We start from the raw sequence: 17,501 nt of genomic DNA on the forward strand, positions 1-17,501 counted from the left end.
CAGAGATGCTGTGCTGAGAGCATGTATGGATGAACGAAGAGTGGTTTCACTTGCAACTCTAACTTCCGGTATCAATGGTAGTCGAAGAACAGCTCGATCTCTCTCATCGGTATCCTGATTTGGGGGGGGGGGGGATATATGGAGAGATTCCGCTCTCTTTAAAAACAAGTGTGCGCTTGAAAAGGGGGAACAAAAGGCAGACACCCAAAGGTAACTACCACCACCACCGCCATGGTCAGAACCACTGAAGGGTATCTTGCAGAAGGAATAAGGGGCCTACAATCGCTGAAAGCTGGAGAGTTCATGCTCTAGATATGTGGTTTATATCAATCAGTATTCAACATACATGCACACATGAATGCCCTTGCAGCGCCACGGGTCTCTAATATGATTAAGCCTTTCCAGGCCTTGCGGCAAAGGAGACTTGGACTGGAAATTCCAGTTTCGCTGGAGTGAATCGGATGAACGTTCAAATGACTTTCAGGATTGTGTGTATGCACTGAGTAAAGGTAACTCCCTGTTGCACTCTCTATCAGTATGTAGGTCAAAGCAATTATGTTGAATCTAACTGTCAGAAGTCACCCGAGAACACATCAACTGAACAAAACATGCAGTTGCCTTACAGAGCGCCAATAAACGTATGCAAATGCCTCTACTTACAAGAGAAATACTAAAAATGGCACATAATGGATGGAAGATAAGCATCGTATGAATGTGGTTGTACTTGCTTGGCATAGACAAACAGCAAGAGCAGATCATGTCCCTTGCAAGCCAGAAACAGAAAGGAGAGAGAATACAATAGAAAAAGAAAAGGAAGACTTAAAGAAAGAGACAGGCACAGGAGCAATACAACTCTATAGGAGGCACACAATGATGTGGAATTCACATTATCTATTACATCTGGTGATAAAAAGGTGAGCAAAACTAATTGGACATTTAAAAAAAGGAGCTGCCCAAACTATTCAGGTAAAGAGCGGGTTTCCACTCTATGGGAAATTTCGATTTCTGTATCACCAATTAAATGGCCCGAGCAACAATAGCTTTGGACTTACAACAATTAATCAGGAGAACCATTCGACAACATTGGCTATAACCAGGGGCGTAATGCAGGCCACTCTTCTGGGGGCCCATCTGTAAGATACATAAGGTCCCGGGGGCCCCTCGCAGCATTTCTGCGAGGGATACCCTTAATTTTGCATTACTCCACTGGCTATAACATTTGGTAAAAGATGGAAACCACAGCTACTTTTCATTATGCACAGAACAAGATTCCTGGGTGAGAACTGTCCAGCAATTGTAAATATCCGATCCACAAGTGATGTGCCTTTGGCGGTGGACCACGATTCTCTGCAAAAAGTTATATCAACCTCTTGGCATTTTTGTCAGAGGTGGGCTGACCCGCTACAGAAGACAGTTTCCAGCAGAAACAAAGTAACAAGTTATTCAACTTTGCATTTTATTGGAAGCTACTCCTAAGAAATGTCTTTATCTTTCAAAGATTCCACACCAATACACAGCAATTTGGATGAAGGGGCTTTGGGAAAGAATAGAAAATGTGCTGCCATTATTTCAGACAAAGCCTCAGCTTGTGAAGAGAAGACATATGGGCTCTTTGCTAATTCCCAACAAAGGCACCTTTCTCCAGAATGCACCATTTTCTGCTACGCCCCGGCCGAATGTGCAGTTTATCCTTTAGGTGAAGACCTGTTAGTTGACTCGTACCACAACCTAATGCACGACACTTTCAACTGCGATATTTACTACACAACGGACAAGCCCTTGCAGGTATGCCATAAGCTGGATAAAAGTGTTGGCACATCTTATACATGTCAGAATGGGATATAATCTGAGAAGTCGCTCAGACACCTTAACACGAGCTCTCCAATGCTTGCAGCACCATAACCCTTATCTGCTCCATGGACCAGATACGGTGGAGGATGAAGAGGCTGAATGCTCTCTTAACAGAGTGACAACAGACCTGCTCCCTCCCTTCAAAGACTATGGCTGTTCCATGGACTGATGGCTCAAACCATAGCCGCTACCCTCGCCCCACCAGTCAGGGCTTGGACATCTGCTTACCTTTGCTCCAAACTCCAGGACCGGATCCAGCTAATCTCAGAGGTCAAGGGAATGCATCCTTTTCTCTTTTCCCCAATCCGGATTTCTAAGTCTAGGGGAAGAGCAGCTGATCCTTTTTAATGTGGGTCTTCTGCACCAGTCCTGTGGCACAACTCTAACGGGAGCCACAGTCCGCTCAGAGTTAGAGAATACCCCGGTTTCTCACTCTCTGGAGCCTTGCTATTTATGTGCTTACTTATTTATTTATTTGAGTTTTAAATAGCGCTGGCTAGACCCTGGAGTGTGTAAAATGTTTAGGGTCATACAGAGTCACTCACTGCATTTTCTCTGTTACATTGACAACCCTCGCTGATGTGAATCAGTCTTTAATGTTAAGTCTTGGCTTTTTCTACAACCCATAAAGGCCTTTATCCATCTGGAAAATTGAAAATTACAAAAGAGCCAAACCCATTCAAACTTGCTTGACCACTGGAATCAGTGGATATGAGTCTCAGAAATCAGACCCAGGAAAAACAAGCATTGGAAATGCAATAGGTCTCGCAGTAGTAAAGTTTGAGCTATAGGTGTTATTTATTTGTTTGTTTTTTATTTATGTGTTGTTTTTTCTAAATAGCTAAATTAATAGCTTTCTTCTTTACAAAGCCAATAGTTATAATTTTTGTAAATGTGACACCTCTAGCATTTGTAAAGCAACATGTTTTGTATTAACGGGACTTATATGTGACTTATATGTATTGATATAAAACAAATCAATGGCTTAAAAAAACAATTAATAATTAATACGTAAATAAAATGGATTTTATTTTATATTGCCAATTGCTTAAAGTTTATTAAATATATTTAGTGAAGATGCTGTGGTTGCGCTGAGTGAGGGTGAGTGAGGGGTTGAGGGTGAGTGAGGGGTTGAGGGTGAGTGAGGGTGAGGGGTTGAGGGTGAGTGAGGGTGGGTGAGGGGTTGAGGGTGAGTGAGGGTGAGTGAGGGTGAGTGAGGGTGAGTGAGGGTGAGTGAGGGTGAGTGAGGGTGAGTGAGGGTGAGTGAGGGTGAGTGAGGGTGAGTGAGTGAGGGTGAGGGTTGGTGAGGGTGAGTGAGGGTGAGGGGTTGAGGGTGAGTGAGGGGTTGAGGGTGAGTGAGGGTGAGGGGTTGAGGGTGAGTGAGGGTGAGGGGTTGAGGGTGAGGGTGAGTGAGGGTGAGGGATTGAGGGTGAGTGAGGGTGAGGGCGGGTGAGGGTGAGTGAGGGTGAGGGGTTGAGGGTGAGTGAGGGTGAGGGTGAGTGAGGATGAGGTGTTGAGGGTGGGTGAGGGTGAGTGAGGGTGAGGGTGAGTGAGGGTGAGTGAGGGTGAGGGTGAGTGTGAGTGAGGGTGAGTGAGGGTGAGGGTGAGTGAGGGTGAGGGTGAGTGAGGGTGAGGGTGAGGGGTTGAGGGTGAGTGATGGTGAGGGGTTGAGGGTGAGTGAGGGTGAGGGGTTGAGGGTGGGTGAGGGTGAGTGAGGGTGAGGGGTTGAGGGTGAGTGAGGGTGAGTGAGGGTGAGGGGTTGAGGGTGAGTGAGGGTGAGGGGTTGAGGGTGAGTGAGGGTGAGGGTGAGGGGTTGAGGGTGAGTGAGGGTGAGGGGTTGAGGGTGAGTGAGGGTGAGGGGTTGAGGGTGAGTGAGGTTGAGGGTGAGTGAGGGTGAGTGAGGGTGGGTGAGGGTGAGTGAGGGTGAGTGAGGGGTTGAGGGTGAGTGAGGGTGAGGGTGAGTGAGGGTGAGGGGTTGAGGGTGAGTGAGGGTGAGGGTGAGGGGTGGTGGGTGAGAGTGAGTGAGGGTGAGGGTGAGTGAGGATGAGTGAGGGGTTGAGGGTGAGTGAGGGTGAGGGGTTGAGGGTGAGTGAGGGTGAGGGGTTGAGGGTGAGTGAGGGTGAGGGGTTGAGGGTGAGTGAGGGTGAGGGTGAGTGAGGGTGAGGGTGAGTGAGGGTGAGGGGTTGAGGGTGAGTGAGGGTGAGTGAGGGTGAGGGTGAGTGAGGGTGATGGTGAGTGAGGGTGAGTGAGGGTGAGTGAGGGTGAAGGTGAGTGAGGGTGAGTGAGGGTGGCTGTTAAATCTGCAGAGATTGCGGGAGGATAATACGTTAAAAAAACATTTTTTTTTAAAACCAAGCACATCAGCGGTTTCCACGAAACAGAAGGTCCTACATTTCTTCAGTTATTCAATAAGCAAACTAGAACACATATAAAACTACATTTACCAGAAGCATTCCATTTAGCGCCGTGCACTTGTCAATCACCTGACAGTTGGCAAATCCTCATAATGTGATTATTTCTGTGCTCGTGGATTACTTCGTTGGCAGGCTAATCCTTCGAGGCTATGTAAACAAGTATCCCGAATGCAATTCAGAGGGAGAAAGTAATGGGGCAGCTAATTGGTTAATCCACGCACTTAAGTCTCTGAACCTCTGCATAAAGATCTGTTTTCTTTACGGTCTTGGGAGGCGAGGCTTGTTTTGTTTCAACATGTCAACTTTACCTAGTCCGGCGGCTGTTCCTCAGAGCGCTCTCTGTCTGGCAGGCCCACCCCTACCCCAGCATGGATAAAGAGGAGGGAGGGGCGACAGATACGTTTACCAGACTTTTCTGTGGTGCTGTAAGGAGAAAAGTGTTAGCGAGAAACTGTGAAACACGGAGAGTCGGGAATTACAGCATTATTTTAAAACAGGAAACCCTGAAAGAGGACATAGATGAAATAAGAAGATAAAAAGAATGGTTCTGCGCCCTGTGCACAAGAGATGATCAAAGGGACACATTGATTACTTCTAATGAGAAAGCACAGACGACAGAGCGCATTAAAGAATTCGAGAGAACGAGCTCCGATACTCATTCTTTGGAAGGGCTCCATGAGAACAGAGCCTGGAGGCACTGATTGACAGCAGGCAGCGGGAAAGGTGCAAAGGGGATTTTATTTGGGTTGTAGCTTAATGCCTGCGGTGGCCTGTGTGTTTTGAAGTAGCAAGAGGCTGCATGAACAAGACGGAGGGAAGAGAGGGGAGGGGGGAGGAGAAATGCGACACGGCGGGAAGGGGAGGGGGCGGAGCGGGTAAAATAAACACGTTTACCAGCCTTTTCTGTGGTGCTGTAAGGAGAAAAGTGTTAGCGAGAAACCGTGAAACACGGAGAGTCGGGAATTACAGCATTATTTTAAAACAGGAAACCCTGAAAGAGGACATAGATGAAATAAGAAGATAAAAAGAATGGTTCTGCGCCCTGTGCACAAGAGATGATCAAAGGGACACATCGATTACTTCTAATGAGAAAGCACAGACGACAGAGCGCATTAAAGAATTCGAGAGAACGAGCTCCGATACTCATTCTTTGGAAGGGCTCCATGAGAACAGAGCCTGGAGGCACTGATTGACAGCAGGCAGCGGGAAAGGTGCAAAGGGGATTTTATTTGGGTTGTAGCTTAATGCCTGCGGTGGCCTGTGTGTTTTGAAGTAGCAAGAAGCTGTATGAACAAGACGGAGGGAAGAGAGGGGAGGGGGGAGGAGAAATGCGACACGGCGGGAAGGGGAGGGGGCGGAGCGGGTAAAATAAACAAACAAGACGGAGGGAAGAGAGGGGAGGGGGGAGGAGAAATGCGATACGGCGGGAAGGGGAGGGGGCGGAGCGGGTAAAACAAGACGGACGTGCACGCGCTTTTAAGCTCAATGCGCATGCGCATTGAGCTTAAAAGTCACGGGCACTGCAAGGAATCGCCACGATTCCTTGCAGTGGATAAAGAGTGGATAAGCCCCCATAGTCTCGCTTGCTCGATGCGCATGCGCATCGACAGGCGAGACCTAAAAATAATATAATAAGTTCATAGGTCAGGGTGCTGCCAGGTATTGTATCAGCTGCAGGATTCTCTGGGACTTATGCATGGCCCGCCTCCAAATTCAATACCATGTGTTAAAAACCTTTGGAGGGCTAAGATTGGCAGGCAGTGAGACTACTGGGTCTGCCATTGCCTTTGTTCATGTGGTACCTCATGGGCATTACTGACTTAGGTAATGATTTGTAGCAATGCTGTATAGCAGCATAGCTGCTGTGTAGGATGGTTAAAATAATAATTAAAAAATAAAAGGACTGAGATGCATCCAGCGCTGATGCACTTTTTAATAAAAGAGTATTAGTCCTGGCTGTGTCACAGTGCTTTATAAAATTAGTTTTGGCCACACTCCAGAGCATCTGCGCTGTTGTACAACATGGCTGCAAAACACTGCCAGAGCCAATAGTTCTCAATGGCAAGAGCCATTGGCGTTATTCAATGCTTGTTAAAATCTGGGATGGGCTGCAAATCTTGACTTCCAATTTTGGAAGGCCAACTCATGTTGTATCACACCTGAGGTCGATAGACTGACTTATTAAATTCAGTAACGAAGGCACCTGCTATGCACAGCTCTTAGAAATATCAACCCGCGATACGGAGCGCTATATCAAAGAGAAATGAGGTGCTATGAAAATGAAGCCTACTAGGGCGAGGAAGGAGATACCAAGGTTCAGTGCTTTAAAGAGGTCTTATTCGAGTGCACCACGAGTGGAATCAGTAGAGTAATCCCGGCTAGATGTTTGGCCCGGTTTTCTTTTCGGCTCTGGAAAATACACATTGTGTATCGCCCTGTTGTGTGAGGAAAAAAAATGAACAAGAACTTTGGACTTCAAATAAAGACATTCCCAACCGGAACTTTTAGTGTTTAAAGGGGCAGGTGCCACTTTATCGAAACGCGACGCACGAGATCCCTGAACTCCATCAATGTGTGGAATTAGACTGACTGCTGAGACGGCAGGGGTGTTAACGCTCATACTGCTTCGAAAGTGTGTGCTTTCAAATCTGTCGGCGGTTAGGAACTTTCTGTCTCGCTTGATGTCTCTCCATTCCTGTGCTAGCACTTCCCTTAGCTCTATTGCGCCTAGAAACTAGTTCGTTTGCGCTGTGTGTTAGACGCTATTGAATCAAAGTCAAATCAGGAGCCACACTTAAGACCTGGCTCTTCTCTCAATAACACCTGCGATGCGTTAATCACTGCTTCTTTGGCGCCGGGAGACCTCTTGTGGGTAGCTGCGTGTCCTATAAATTTAAATACAATACAATACAATACAATACACCCAGGGCTGAACGAGAGCAGTGATTTGCTGCCAGCCAATACCTGGAGCATCCGCAAAGGAGATTCTGGAACACAGGAAAGGTGAACTAAATGTGGTAGTTCAACTACACTTGAGGGAGGCACATCTTGAAAGGGTGATTTAAAAAACAAAAAAGAAAAAAAAACATGCGCTGTAATAATTCTACCAAAAGGAGAGGAGGCATGCGCAGGAACACGTCGGATATTTCTTTGTTAGTACGACAGCTCAGTGGACTATGCATCCACTGCAGCGATCTCGAATAGTCTAAGAGGTGTACCAATCCCGGAGGGCCCGCTCTGCTTTGCGTATTGCCAATCACGCTATCCATTATTTAGGGCACACAGGTATATGCACAATCATTCCGCCTCCAGCTGGCCCCCCGTTCTGGTAGAAGCAGTCATAGCAGCGAGTAGGCATCAAAGCGCTATATTTAGAGGCCAGGCGCTCTTACCGGCTGCTATCTGCTTCAAAACATACCCGCGCTACTGGTGCTTACCGACTACCGTCAGAGCAGTAGGACATCACAGACTGCACAATGGAAAACAGCAGCTTTATAAGGATGTTTTGTTGTTGAAAGGCCAGCGGGGCTTCTTAATCAGTATTCAGTATCTTGGGCTCGGGTATCAGGGGTCACTTTACATCATTTACCAGGTACTATGCTCAAAGCAAACTCCAACAGCGGTGGCTCCTCCGCTATGGGGGAGGAGCACCCCCTAAAACCTGGTTTATTATAGTATTGGGGCGGGGCCAGGGGGATAACAGGCACCCACAGGAGTTGTATGCATTGTTGTCAGTGCGCATGACAGTTTGGCCGCCTGTCTCACTTTACATGTTCTCCACGCAGGTGGCATTGCAGCCTGTGTGGAGAACATGCCCAGCCTCCAAGTCCCTGGCTGAGCACCGAACCACGGTGCTCAGACCAATCAAAGCGCTGCATTGCAGCGTTGGGATGGACTCATGGGAGCCTGGGTGCTTCCTGCTGGAACAGAGTGAGGACAGGAGAGACGACGAGAAGAGAAGCGGCAGCAAGTTTATATTGTTGTTACACTACTTCCAGGCCAGGACAGGCCGTTGCGGGCACTGGGCAATCCCCCAGTGCGCCGCAAGGGTGGGGGCCGGTTTTGGGCGTTTTTGTTACAGGGCAGTTTTTGTAGCAAACCCCCCCCCCCCCCCCCCCCCCCCTCGGGGTGTGGGGGGCTAGACGAGCACTTTGCCAGGGCCAGTTTTGCTTCTCAGTGCAGCCCTGACTACTTCCCCTGTGCCCCCACCCACGATCCATGCCAGCCGCCACTGAGAGGCAGGTCAGAAAAGCATAGGCAAAGGGAGGGGAGGAAACAAAGAAATAGTACCTGAATCACTTCGGGAGTAGTGGATGGCCACTAATTAAGTTGAATAATTTGTGCTTGGTATCTGCTCCACAGAGCGGAATGGCAGTGATGCTTGCCTTGCACTGGCCAATTGGGAGGCAGCAAAGAAGAGTGATGCGGAAGCCAACAAACGATAAGCTATGGGCAGGCTCCAAGTCCTTTATTGTAAACAACAGTGTCTCATGCAGCCATGCGCTGTTGCAGGCTCGACTTAACAATCTGCAGACGGGATAACAGCTGTAAAACCAATCGTTAAAGTTCTCCATTTATTGCGTTTAATTTGTTCTCCTGCCTTGTTCCCACCCGTCAACCCCACTGTACTCTCGTTGGACTAAATCCAAAGAAGGTAAAACAGCAATTGAAATGAAAAAAAGTGTAGGTAGTTCAGAGGCTGCATACAACAAATGAAAATCTTTGCAGCATGTGTGCGTGAAGGTTTCCATGTCTTTCTGTGATTTATGCAGCAAACATATCTGCGATCAAAATAGCGGGCCCGCTACCACCGCTTGCACCTTGGGGAGAAGCTGCTGCTGAGTTAATGTAGCCCAGACACTGGGCAGCTGTATGGACATCATGCCCTAGGGCTCAGCGTTAGAGCAATAAAGATGTTTTCCTTCATTAAAGGTAGCCATGATCTCTGCCAGATTATCCTGGGCAAGAGCATCAAATCGTCCAACAAGCATGTATTTACTCTCTTAGCCCTTGGGTTGCGCCAGGATGACATGCAAATGGCATCCCAAAACGTTCCTTCCTTGACCAAGAAGGCTGAAGATGGCACAAGGACTGTGCTACAGCCTGCTAACAGCTGTGTGGCCATTGGGAAGGCCTTGTTTTTTGTGAATATGTACTTGCTTTCAGACAACTTTCTTTTTTATCAAATTTTGATTCATAAACAAATCTAAAGAAAAAGAACACGACAGGACCTATGGTAACAGATCATATCCTACATCAATGTTCATGAGATATAACACAGGGAATTGTATTAAGTAATTCATAGTTCACAACACAGCTGTTGTAGAGCCCTGTTTAATGTCATTAGGGGCCTTCGAGAAGAAATCTCACCATAATCTCCCCATTTTTGGGGGCTTCACAAGACAATCCTTAGCTATATAAATATTGTGTTTCAAGTAGAAGCAATGGCCCATCTCTCTCAGCCAGCTATCCATTGATGGGGCTATGTCTTCCTATTTTTCTTTTCACTAGTAGAAACCCTATCAATTCCAAAGAGTGCGAGTCCCTAGAAACTACCCAGCCTTTCTTGATCGCTAGAAATCCCACTTTGGGTCCAATGCCATCCACCATCCCATCACAGGGTTTCTGCATATTACTTAAGTAGAGTGGATTAGTGGGCATACCAAATTGACAAAGTTGCTTGTCGCAACCTGACAGATCCACAAGTAGGGCGGAGGGGGTGGAAGGGATGGATTGGTTTCTGCCTATTTTCCATAACTTTTCAGGTATGTGGTATACTTTTTGAAAAGAAGTTAAACTGAACCAGTCGAAGGTTTGTTGGAACTGCCAATGTTTGGGAAGCCATCTTGGCTTCCATCCATTCGTCATCATGCAGATAAACTGTAGCTTTCCCAATGTGACCAGAGCTGTAGAGGGGTGGGGGGGGGGGGTCTAGATTTATCACTAAAGTTCTATAAATACAAGAAGTGTCCAGGGGTACCAGAGTATTTTACATACAGAGGGCTGAAGTCTGGGAGAGATGATAAATCTGCACATTAAGTTCCCAACACATGTTGCAGTTGGAAGCATTTATAAAACTATGACTTGAGGAGGAGTACATCATCGCGAACTCACTTATGTATGCCTACTACCTCTCCTCGGTTATAGGCCATCAACCAAGAGTCTCCCGCCACTTCTGCCCAGGGCTTTTCTTTCAACCCGACTCCAGGTGTAACGCATAAATTTGCAGTCAGCCCAAGACCTCGGTGTCAGGTGTTTCTTGGTCGCCTTCTTTTCCTTTTCTTTTCAGGGTTCCAGGTAAGGACTTGTCTACTGGTGTTTGATGCAGGCTAGCGGAAGGTGTGATCTACCCTGCCCCAGCGGCTTTACATTATGCCTTCATGTTGCTGATGGTGTTTGGCCACCGTATTTGGAGGATTTTCCTCAGACAGGTGTTAATGAAAGTCTGGACTTTATGGTGGTGGTCAGTGTTGCCCTCCAAGTTTATGCTCCATAAGAAGTACCAATTTTATGATGGTGTTAAAAAGCCTGATCTTGGTTTACAGCGTAAGGTCCATGCAGCTCCAGATCTTCTTTAGCTGAATGAAGGCAGCCCTTGCTTTGCTGATTCTTCTATCAACCCTAGGCAAAGTGTTCAACAGAGTCATCCTGAACAGAATGAAGGAACAAGTCAAAGCTCAGTTACGAGAGCAGCAAGCTGGCTTCAGGAAAGATAGATCCTGCACAGACCAGGTTGCAACATTGCGCATCATCATTGAGCTGTTGATGGAATAAAATGCCCCCCTCTGTGTCAGCTTCATCGATTATGAGAAGGCATTCAACAGTGGGGACAGGGAGACCATTGGGGAACTCCTCCGTCACCACAACGTGCCGGATAAGCTGGTAAAAATCCTCAGGAACTCTTATGAGGGAATGAGCTGCAAGATAGTCCATAGAGGACAACTCACAGGAGCCTTTGAAGTGAGGATAGGAGTCCACCAGGGTTGTATCTCTTGCCTTTTCTCTTCCTGCTGCCCATAGACTGGATCATGAAGACACTCACAGCAAGGGAAAAGAAATGGGATCTAGTGGACACCTTGTATGCATCACAACTGCAGTCACTCTTGCCTTTGGCCTGGGCAGTGTCATAGACGAGCAGGGCAGCACAGACGAGGACGTCAAGGCAAGTCATCTCGTAGCATTTGAAAAACCCATTATGTAAATCTCCCTTCACACATCCTATTGGTGGACATTTCTATAGAGTCTCAGACCCTGAAGCCTTGCAATGAGGCTAAGTGTGGTAGCCAGGTACCATAGACATTGGGTGATTTCTCATGCAAGCTTGCCATCCCAGCCCAACCACAGGGGCAATCTCTGCCAGCAATCCTTTTGGGTACCAAGAGGAGTCCCATAGAAGAAGGAGCAGCTCCTTATATGAAGCCTAGATGGCCTGAACCCGTGTCTAGCTCCAATCAGAACGCCGGGTCATCTCTTTCTCCAAATAGCCTGTCGTTGATCAAGACTAGCTCGGCAGCCCAGTAGTAGATTTGAAAGTCAGCCATGCCCAACCAGCTATCACGAATGGGCTGGACACATAGAAGGACACCTGGGATGTCTGTCTTCACATAGGTAGGTGCACATGCATCTGCATAGGGATATGTATTTCTTAACCACCCGGGGAGGCTTTACGTATCCCAAATCTGAGCAGCTGCTTTCTGCATGTCTGCTTGAAAAGCCACTGCAGACCCATGGACATTAGTCTCAGGGTGTGATAGAGTGCCCTACGAGAGGCTCCTCCACACTGCCATGCTGGCAGGACCACTATGGAAAGCCTTCTCTATATTGGGTGATATGCAGACCCTTAACAGAGATGAAAGAAAAGAGGAAATAACTGGCAAAACACAGGTGAAGAACACATAAGCCAATAATAGAATGAAGTGTACAATAATATTATAATTTATTTGCAGAGCCTTCACACACACCAATGCTTCTTGGCACTTCAGGAGAAAGACATAATCTTAAACCTTAACTGGGACCACGTAAAAAGGCTGCAACATACTTAATTATTAAAAAGCCTGGTTTTCAATGATACTAAGAGTAGAATGACAGGAGTCATTGTCAGACATCCTTTGTTTTTATGCAACAAACTTCTGTAGCATCCAAAAAGCAGTAAAACGTATAGAGATTGGCACCAAACAAAGATGCGAGTAAAGGATAAACACAAAAGGCACATTCAGGGCTTGAGAAAACAAGCCACAGGCAGGACAGTCTATAATCAATAGTTTGGTTCATCCTTGGAACAGAGGCTAATAGGAACGGCATCTGGTGAAGCTGATCTTAAAAGTGGACCAGTTAGTTTGACAGCGATGGGGTGCCTGCATGGTGTGCTCCTGCCTTCCATACAAGTATTTTATGTTGTATGCAGCAGAGAGGTTCGAGTCCCATAGTTTTCAGCCAGGACATTTCATGTGTCTGTGTGTTTGGAACTGGTCCAACCAAAGTGCACAGTGACTGGCACAAATATAGGCACAGATATGGAGTGGAAGGTGAGGCCTCGAAGGAGGCCTTGTATTTGAAGATGGCAGTACTGCCACAATAGGACAACAGTTTAGAGACAGAAAGAGGCAGGCACAAGGAGCAAATCATTAGGCACAAAATCCTCTAACCAGTACAAATTATTGGAAATACTACCCACTAACTCAGTCATACCATTAACAATAACATTAAAAATAGTCACTTTGTCAAATACAGTCAGAAAAATAATTTTAAACGCTTACAATTTCCCCTAGGTCTTTCTTCCCGATGGTTCAAAATTAGACAGACACTGACTCTACGAGGCCTTGATAAGACGAAAGATAGCTATGCAAGTCAACAACTTCAATTAGTCCAGAATGTATGTAGGAGCCAAACTACTGGAGGGAATCCTGAAACCTCAGTATGGTGCAGCAGATGTGTGCCAGCTGTTCAGGGTGTGGCCTCCCTGCGTATCACGTTCAGGATTCTTGTCACCTTCCCTCCCCTAAGCAACCCAGTACAACATGTTTCTTAAACACACACGCATACTTATCTTGTTGGGTTGTAAAAACAAATTCTAATTTTCCCTGTAGCAGTGCACCTGATGCAACACATTCTCAGCCCAGTCACAACATTGCTTTGACTCCCTATGCAAATTTCCCGTCCGTCATCTGGTTTGATGGGTGGAGGTTTTAAAAATGACCATTAATTTAGCAACATACCTTGCAGGAGCAATGCTATTGCAAAGCTGTCAATGTACATGGGAACTAAACGCCATGCAGAGACTCCAACGAGCAGGCTCAATATCTGAAGCATGAGTGTTGACATTCTTGTACTTCAGGTTCTGAGCCCAGCATCTCAAGGCACCTTTGGAGTTTTCTCTTGATTCTTTAAAAATCAATGGAGTTTAAACAAGTAACAGGCTCAATCCATGTTATATTTGCACGGCATGAAAAAATGAATCTTAAACTATTGTGCTAACTTTGTTGACCAGATCATCATCAATTTGGCTCTAGGACTGACATTCTTTTTTTAATAACAAGACATTGGCAAATGGGGTTAATTTAAGGCCGAAGATGCTAGGATTACTCTTCGAGGCCCTTTGCAAACATCTTATAGCACAACAGAAACCATGCTGCTGATTTAGACCAGTGGATTTTCTGAAGCTCTGCAAAACAATCTCCATACTTCAATATCATTCACTCATTCAAGCAAACTCCCCATGGTTTGTGCGTGCAATCAAAGAGGCTAAATTCATACAGCCATGACTCAATTGCAGCCTTGTTTCGTCTGATCAGTCACCATTAACAATCCATAGATTGGAAATTGACCAGAGCAGAACAGGTGATTTGATCCATGTCTATTTGTCTACCCCATTTTATAATATGGACTATATAAACCACTCGAATGTCCAGTACTCTCAGGATTTCCTGCACTAAGGGGCTGTAACCTTGCACTAATCACCCATACATCTGCAGTTTCACTTTCCCCCTTGAAGGTGGAGTCCTTTAGGGTTCAGTGCCCTCTAAACCCTAATCTTCAAATGCATATATTAAAGAAAGCATGGGTATGTCACCGTTTTAATTTTAATGAAACAATATGATTCCTGATACATAAATAATGTAGTTATTTTCAGTTGTTGCGAAGCCTTACTCTTTAAACAGACCAATATCCCCATCAGGCTGGACACAGGAGCCGTATGTACCCCATACGCTATAAATGAACAACGGTGTGTGGACTCTGGCCAGGGTTTATTATACCGAGGTATATTTCGCCGCTTGCACTGCAGCGCTTAAACAGTGCTGCGGTTGTAGGTGGTAAAGTGCTAGTGGACATAGTGGGGAGTGCAGTTTCGGCATGGGGTTTGGGGGAAGAACCCCCTGTAAAAAAGGAAAAAAGAACAGCAAATACTGTGGGCAAACACTAGCGTAAACAGTGTTTTTTTGTTTTTTTCTGCAGTGAAATTTCAGCAAATCATGACCAACAATCCTCCTAAAATCAGTCATTAAAGGAATCGGGTTCTGGTGGTGGTGGTGGTTCCCCAATCAGACCTCCGGCAACCAGATTTAAAGCTGAATGATTTATGACCATGCCTGGTACACGCCTACTCAGTCTTTAGGGGTTCTCTTTCTTCCGAAGTTTCCTGGAGCCCGCAATGGTGACAGTTTTTTATGACCTCCGCACATTTGTAACTTCTCTTGAAAGGATAACTACCTGGATTGTCTTGGGTTTTTTCATACATTTACTTTTATAATGACACATTATGTCTTGCTCCGTATTGAGGTCGCAGAACGCTGATGCTGGAGTTATGGTAGGGTTGAAACGCAAGGGCGCGTCTCATTGACAATTTGCTTGCCTCACTCGCTGCCTCCCTCCCAGGATATGGACTTTAAGATACTTACCCCCAGATTCATCAAGAACACATTTTGCGATTCCTTAATAGCGAAAAATACAGATTCGCTCTTAAGGAATAGCAAAATGCTATTCATCAAGAAATCACTTTAAAAATAGCGATTTCTAATAATTCCTTAATTGCGACTCGCAAATTGCGAGTCGCAATTAAAGAATATCTCCCCATTCATTCCTATGGGCCTTGAGGCCCATAGGAATGAATGGGAAGACATTCTCAATTTGCTAATCGCAATTAGCGATTCACAAATTGAGATTGCGATTTCAAGGGTGCAGGGGTGTCCAAAGGACACCCTGTTGCACCCCTAAAATTGATGTGTGCACATATGTTGCGCACACACATGCCCTTAGGGCATGTGTGCGCGCAACATGAAACTTTGAAAAATGCACTTTATTGCATTTTTCGAAGTTTTTGCTATTTACCACGTAGTTAGACTTCGCAGTAAATAGCGGCCCCAGATTGCGAATTCGCAATTTTTAAATGGTTCATGAATTGCATTTAAGGAATCTCAAATTGAGATTCCTTAAATGTAATTAATCTCAATTTAGCGATTTCTAGATTTGTGATTTTTGCATTTGGGATGATGAATCCCAAATGCAAAAATAGCGCTCGCAAAGGGCCAGATTCTCAGAATCTGGCCCTTTGCGAGCCGATTTCAGCTTGATGAATCTACCTGTTAGTCTCACTGAGCAAACTATCTGTAAGAGGGACATGCATGCATTCATACAAGCAAAATTGGCACATAGAAGTTCAACAGTTCTAGGTCCTTCTATCACAGTTCTGCTAAAAAGTTCCTTCGTTGAATGAGCCTGTGCAGGAGGCTGACTTCTTCACGCTGAGTCCCTTGTAGTGGATCTCTTTGCGTCTCTCACTTTGTGCAACTAAAGACAGAGGACCATTCACAGAAAAACCCTGAAAGCATGTTGCCTCCTCCAAACAATTTCAGAAACTAAAGCTTCTGGAAGACATGGGTAAAGTGGCGCTATGGGGTTCGTTGACCTGTTCTTACGCAACAGCGGCAAGGGGCTGAGAGCAGTACACATTAACACAACACAAACAGATCTGCTTAACCTCCGCTTCTGGTAGAACCCCGCATCAGATGGCTGTGCAGAATTTTTGTTCTTGGTTTACACTTGATGCCTCTGGAGATCCTGTCTATCGGATGCCTGGGGTCCCCCAGAACTTATTTCTGACCAAGAATACAATTCCAAGCACCCACCTTCTTAGAAACAGATGGTTTCACTCTGCTAAAAGCTTCTTCGAAGTGTTGTCGACCAATCTTAATTCCTCCAGTGACACCTGATTAAAAGGAAAAAAACAAAGTACTGTTTGACGAAAGTGAGCCAAGTTATTGATTTTGCAAACCAGTTAGTTATCAACGAAGGTACAAGGGATGCTTTTTGCGCTGACATTGAATAAAACCTTTGAACTATGATGCAATGTGCATTTCCTGTGATATAGAACTGTGCCCATTCCAGAGGTACTAAAATGCCTACGTATCTTGTTATGTAACTTTCTACGTTGGTCAACAGTATACCTGAAATACCTGGAATCTTGTTCTACGTTTAATAAATCCGACTTTAAACAACCAACATAAGCATTCCCGAAAATTCCACAGGATTTAGAGGCATTTTCTGTTTACTTTGGACACCTTTGTGAAATGCTGAAATCTTGGTGTATTAAACCACAGTAACTAGTAATAACTATATTGAGTAAGTGTGCACAAATCGATCTATACAGAAAACGAGGTGAAAAGAACACACTATGAACAAGGCAGAAAATACTTAACAGGAGTTCATTCTGTTGCTCAGCTTAGTTAACATGTTTCATGACAAGACCAGCTGTTCGAATATTTGATTTTAAGTACATGAAGTGATCTGTGCGTCAGGTCAACCACAGCACCGTGACATGCTATAAACCTGCAGACACGTAATGAATGCCAGAGCTAGCAGGGATGTGAGTATTATGCATTATCCATTTACAGAGATAAAGTTAATGCCTGGCTAAAGTTAGAGAACAGATTGTAGAAAGAGTTCTGGATGCATCTCACAATAACCATGGTCTGCATTACCACAGCAAGCACCCTCTGCATTTGTTAACTAGTGCACTACGAGATGACCGGAACTGGACTCTTATACATGTTTCCAACGTAAAATGTACTGCAAGTGTGGAAAGAAAATGATCATAAATACGGTTAATGGAGCCACAACTCCGGCCCAATCATATGCCTGGATATATACACCTGAAAAGAGCACATGTCAAACAGGGATGTGCATTATGCATGGTTCAACGCTTGTTTGTAAGTGTCCTGCAGCGTAATATTGGAACGTTTG

At 45.5% G+C, this 17,501-nt stretch overlaps 1 protein-coding gene across 1 annotated transcript in view; it reads right to left on the bottom strand.

Moving 5' to 3' along the window:
* Positions 1-17,501, bottom strand: part of NVL (nuclear VCP like) — a 459,565-nt gene that overhangs the window by 12,239 nt on the left and 429,825 nt on the right. Inside the window, exon 22 of the mRNA XM_086927967.1 lies at positions 16,388-16,467. Coding sequence (XP_086784093.1) covers positions 16,388-16,467 — 80 coding nt within the window. The remainder of the gene's footprint in view (positions 1-16,387; positions 16,468-17,501) is intronic.

This window comes from Lissotriton vulgaris, chromosome 6 (assembly GCF_964263255.1).
Source record: "Lissotriton vulgaris chromosome 6, aLisVul1.2, whole genome shotgun sequence".
NCBI lineage: Eukaryota > Metazoa > Chordata > Amphibia > Caudata > Salamandridae > Lissotriton > Lissotriton vulgaris.